The sequence below is a fragment of the Pelecanus crispus genome, chromosome 11 (genome assembly GCF_030463565.1).
Source record: "Pelecanus crispus isolate bPelCri1 chromosome 11, bPelCri1.pri, whole genome shotgun sequence".
Classification (NCBI taxonomy): domain Eukaryota; kingdom Metazoa; phylum Chordata; class Aves; order Pelecaniformes; family Pelecanidae; genus Pelecanus; species Pelecanus crispus.
Window position 1 is genome coordinate 11,365,371 of NC_134653.1, and position 5,188 is coordinate 11,370,558.

The following is a 5,188-nucleotide window of genomic DNA, read 5'->3' on the forward strand; positions in this document are numbered from 1 at the left end:
TGTCAAGTCCGACAACTGATGATTTAATGTTCTATTCCCCTTTTTCTAGCAATTACAAGTTGCTTGAAAATTAAATTACAGTTAATATTTCTCCCCAGTGAGGCAGTCTGACATGATGTGCAAATGCTTACACTGCCCTGTAAGTCAGTTGTTCCCAGAAGAGATGGGCTGGCAGCATGAAAATAATTAAATGCCAATATACAGTTGGCCTCTTTTATGAAAAATAAACAGGCACAAAGACAAACTGTTCCACTGCTTATACTAACCAACAAATGTTGCGATGTTTATTCTAAACACAGCAATGAGGCTGCAGTGCGGTTTACTGATTTTCATAAACTCAGTTTAACAAGCGTTCAGAACTAAAGTGCTTATTTCTCTGATGATTCTTCATCTGCATTGACCTTCTCTCTTTGGAGCCACATAAAAGCTGACTTTGCTGTGCCATCTCCACTCTGTTGGGAAAAGCAAATGAAGGTAGCCCAGACAAAGCCACAGAGCCCAGTGTAAGCTGTTCGCAGGTAAACAGGGACCAAAATGAAGTTTGACAGCTGTGTTGGAAGGAGAGAGAGCTCAGTTAGTGCTCCAGGCATTGTTAGGTCTTACACCTACACACCCAACAACTCCACTGACTTCTCACTGGGTTACATATAGTATGAATGCATCGGATCAGGTTTTATGAGAAAAAACGGCTCACTGAGTTGCCCTAAAAACTCACCTGCACAAAAGGCCAGTACAGCAGTCCCGTCTGAAATGAAAACAAATCCTTTGTTATTCTTATGGACTTCAACTACAATGATTAATTTTTTCTTACCACATTTAGCAAACACTGAAACATAATTGAGTAAAGTTAATAAAAACTGTGCAGTTGTAAATTAAGTTGCTTAACTTAGAGGTTGCAATATGAAACTTCTAATCATTTTCATGAGCCTCTATGCCAGGAGTTTCTCAAACACATTATTCTAACTCATTTTAAATACAAAACTTTAAGCACAGTTAAATCTTCATAGTCACCTGACACCAGATACATAACCACATTTACCAGATGGGTGAACAAATGTTTAAATATGTGAACATTTGTTTCAGTCATGAATGAAAAATACCACTGAATGCTATTTATTTCACACTTGCAATGCTCCTTCTAGTTACTCATACATGTAAGGCTTTTTTGCAAAACTCAATGGATAATTTACTCATAAAACATAAGGTCAATAGAAACTTTATGTTTTGATAGGATATAGCAGGCACTGTTTTTAGAATCATTGTCCATAGGAATAAAAATAATCCTTTTCTAGCCTACCTATATAGTTCCAGTGTGAAGAGAAACTCACATTGCATCACAGTTTCTCCATCTATTATGTTTTTTCTGCTACTCTATCATTCTTCTTGCACCTGAGAAATCTTTCAAATTCTTAATTTGCTCAGCTCTGAGGTAGCATGGATAATTTTTTTCCTGTGTATGTAGAAATGCAAACCAAAACCAGCTATTTATACCAAAGTCTTCTTAAAACAAGGGATCGTGTTTCTCAAAGTGAGAAGACTGTCACTGAAAAGTACAGGCTGAAAATGATTCCTAAAAAAGATGTCTCTCTAACTAATGATTTTAACAGGTGTTCATGTAAGTGATGTCAGCAGCGTTACTAACTAAACACTGGTGTGTGGGTACTTCTTAAGATAAAAGGTAGTACAGTCTTAGTGTTGTATTGTAGGGCACTCATTCAAACGGAGCCGGGTGTAAGTGTTATGTATATAAACATTGTACATTTTTAAAATGGCATCATTTCACCCATCTGGCAGCAGTGCCTGCTCCAGACTACCCTGACTTCCCATGACTGCTGGTACTTAACGCTTCCTACATGTAATCAAATAATAGAGTGAAACAAAGGCTTTTGGAGGAAGAAGTATTTCAAATATTTTATCCAAGAATATTATTTCTTTGCTTAGCTGGGAGATAAGTGAATTGCTTGCCTCACCTTATACGTATTCCAAAATTTCTTTTTACAGTCTGAAAAGATGTCCTCTTTTCTCTGAAGGATGCTCATACCTAGTGGCAAAACATTTATAACAATCAGGAAAAAATACAAAAATGAAATGTTCACTTTTTTTCAATGATATCCCAAACTCTTCTCAAAATGTATTACAATAGCTTTGGAAGAAAAGCTGATATCATTACAAAGAAAAAATACCATTCCGGCTACCTAATAGTGCTACATCATATCTCTTCATCTATTGACTTGCTCGGCGTTGACACCATAGATCACCTGGAATATACTGTATAGATGGTGTATCATAGCTGTTCTACTGCCACATAAGTCACCAGTGGTATGGCAGTGGAACAGGTATGATGAAAGTACCTTTTACACCCATGAGAGAGAGAGAATAAGGCATTCTGCACATTGTTGAATTGCCAAAAGTGGCTCAGATCCTTGAAGGAGTTTAGGTGCCTACAGATCACTGAAGTCAGTGGAAAAGAGCACCTAATTTTTTTAAATTTCAGCCATAATCAAATGTGATTTTTCACCTTCACAAATAACTACAGCAAATCCAAACTCTAGAATTCACAAGCAGAACAGTTTCAAAACCTACTTGTTTAACCCTCCACATACATTCCAAAATTTTAAATAAATTCTAATTGATCCAAACTCCCCTTAACTCTAGGAAAACACAACCTGACGACAGGCCCCCATCATTACACCCAAGATCAAGAGAAAAGCGGTATGACTTGAAATTACATATTAGACACATGCAAACTGGAAATAAATTAACTGAATTAAATACCATCACATGAAATATTGTTTAAAGGGTTCAAAATAATAAACCCTTTAAACGGTATTTCAAGCCATTAGAATCTTCAGGTGTCAAATTAAGACTACATCTTTTTAAGAGCTGTAGAAGCTCTTCAAAGATCACCCACCTTAACTGGAAGATGTGACCTATATTAAGCAAAGGTATTAGACAACATGCTTTAACAAATCAATCTAAAATGAAAAGCTACACATTCGCGCATAAGCAGAGGCCCAAAGTCGCTTAGTCCAACTTAGGTATCCTTCTAGGTATTTGTATGCCACAAGGTTATCAGTATCTCTCAACGGATACATTATTCTGCTATGACATCATACTGCTACCCAGTGCAGGGATTTTTACCCTTTTGTGGTCCTTCAACTCCTTCTGGTCCTTGGGCAATTCCCTGCTTACATTCTGACACAGGCAGATAGGATTTTGAGAGTAAGTGTCTGGTGTTCAACTTCTTCCTTCGCTTCATTCCTCTTCAATCATGCACTGAATGATTCCCCTGTCAGGGTCATAAAACGCAAATCTCCCAGTTGTTTAGCCTGGAGAAGAGGAGGCTGAGGGGAGACCTTATCACTCTCTACAGCTACCTGAAAGGAGGTTGTAGTGAGGTGGGTGTTGGGCTCTTCTCCCATGTAGTTAGTGATAGGACGAGAGGAAATGGGCTTAAACTTCACCAGGGGAGGTTTAGGTTGGATATTAGGAAAAATTTCTTTACGGAAAGGGTGGTCAAGAATTGCAACAGGCTGCCCAGAGAGGTGGTGGAGTCATCATCCCTGGAAGCGTTCAAAAGACGGGTAGATGTGGCACTTGGAGACATGGTTTAGTCTAGTCTACCCTTGATTGGCTTAAGAGTAGACTTGGTAGTGTAGGTTAATGGTTGGACTGGATGATCTTAAAGGTCTTTTCCAACCTAAACGATTCTATGATTCTATGATTCAATACCAGGCAAAAAGAGTACCCGTCTTGCTCTTCTTCCACATGAAGTTTAAATTAAATGAGAGCCTTCTGTTACACTAGGCTCAGCTATTATTTTTCTTATTCCCTCATGTTTATCCTTGAAACAGATACTAGTCTACCTAAATTCTCCTATTTGTTAGCTTTTGAGATTATACATTAGTAGTATGCTGTATTTCTATATACTCTCGCAGCAGGAGGTGGTCCAGTTTATTTGCTGAACTACAGTATTTCTTGACATTTACAGTTGTCGAGACGGCTGATGTTGACAACCGAGCAGAGCAATTCAAGCAGAGATGGGCGGCACAATCCGTGTAAGGTGTGTTCAATTCCTTGCAACTAATTAAAAGCGACGGGCCCAGCCGAGCCCGAGGCAGGGCTCCCCTCCGGCACAGCAGCCCCTCACCTAAAGCTCTGGAGCGGCACGGTGCCCGCGGCGCTGCGCCGGGCTGCCCCAGGGGCGCGCCCGGGGAGAGCGACCGGCCTTCGCAGGTCCCCAGCCGCTCCCCGGGCAGCTCCGAGCGCAGCTGCGCGAGCGGCCGCGCCGCCTTCCGAGGCCTGGTACCGGAGCGCCTCGGCGGGGACCCACAGCGCGCACCGGCCGCGCTGCCTGAGGACCACGCAGCCCCACACCGGCGCTTCTGGGGCTGCGGGCGCCGGCCCGCAGCGATCGCCGCCCGGCAGGCCGGGCGGGCAGGGGGTAACCCAGCCACCCCCGCCTGTCCGGGGTGCGAAGCGCCGTTTTCGGTGCGCGCTCTCCAGGACTGCGCCCGGCGTGCGTGCGCCGGGGTTCTGCGGTCCGCGCCCCCGGCCGCCCGCTGCTCGGCGCGCCCGCCCCCGCCGCGCCGAGATGGCGGTGCCTGGGCGGCGGCGGTACTCACCCATGTAGAAGGCGAGGACGGCGACGGGGGCGCCGAGGAGCTGGTCGCAGAGCACCTTGCCGAGGACGGCGGGCGGGCGGCGGCCGGGCAGCGCCCGCTCCAGCGCCCGCAGCCAGACGTAGCTGAAGTTGCCGTGGAAGGCGAGGGCCACCAGCGCGACGCGCCGCGTCTGCGCCCAGTCGGGCGGCTGCCCCCGCCGCCGCCGCCGCCACAGCTGCTGGGCCGCGTCGCCCGCCGCGAAGAGCCCGCCGTAGAGCAGCACGTTGCAGAGCCAGGGGAAGCGGCGCACCCCGCCGCGCAGCAGCGCCCCGGCCATCGCCCGCCGCCTCTTCCGCCCGCCCGCCTCCTCCTCCTCCTCCGCGCGGGCCCGCCCGCCGCCGCCCTCGCCATCTCTGCGGTCCCCGCTCCCCCTCAGGGCTGCCCCGCCCGGGGCGCCACCCGCGCCGCGCCTGCCCCTGCCCCTGCCCCTGCCCGGGAAGGCCGGCACCCCACGGCGAGCCCCGGGCTCGGCCTCCCCGCGGCCGCGCCGGTCTCCGCTCTGCCCGCGGGGGATCGCTGGGCGC

At 47.1% G+C, this 5,188-nt stretch overlaps 1 protein-coding gene across 1 annotated transcript; it reads right to left on the minus strand.

Annotated features, from left to right (window-relative positions):
* Nucleotides 1-368: 368 nt before the first annotated feature.
* Nucleotides 369-4,941, minus strand: MPV17L (MPV17 mitochondrial inner membrane protein like). Its single transcript, XM_075719378.1, has 4 exons — nt 4,626-4,941; nt 1,971-2,041; nt 716-745; nt 369-548 (listed from the first exon to the last, which is right to left on the minus strand). The coding sequence occupies exons 1-4, from the start codon at nt 4,939-4,941 to the stop codon at nt 369-371; spliced, it is 597 nt and encodes a 198-aa protein (XP_075575493.1).
* Nucleotides 4,942-5,188: the final 247 nt, after the last annotated feature.

Coding starts and splice junctions, on each gene's coding strand:
- MPV17L (XM_075719378.1), bottom strand. CDS start 4,941: ATGGCCGGGGCGCTGCTGCGCGGCGGGGTGCGCCGCTTCCCCTGGCTC. Junction 2,042..4,625: donor CGTCCTCGCCTTCTACATGG/GTGAGTACCGCC, acceptor TTTTGCCACTAG/GTATGAGCATCCTTCAGAGA. Junction 549..715: donor TGTACTGGCCTTTTGTGCAG/GTGAGTTTTTAG, acceptor CTTCCAACACAG/CTGTCAAACTTCATTTTGGT.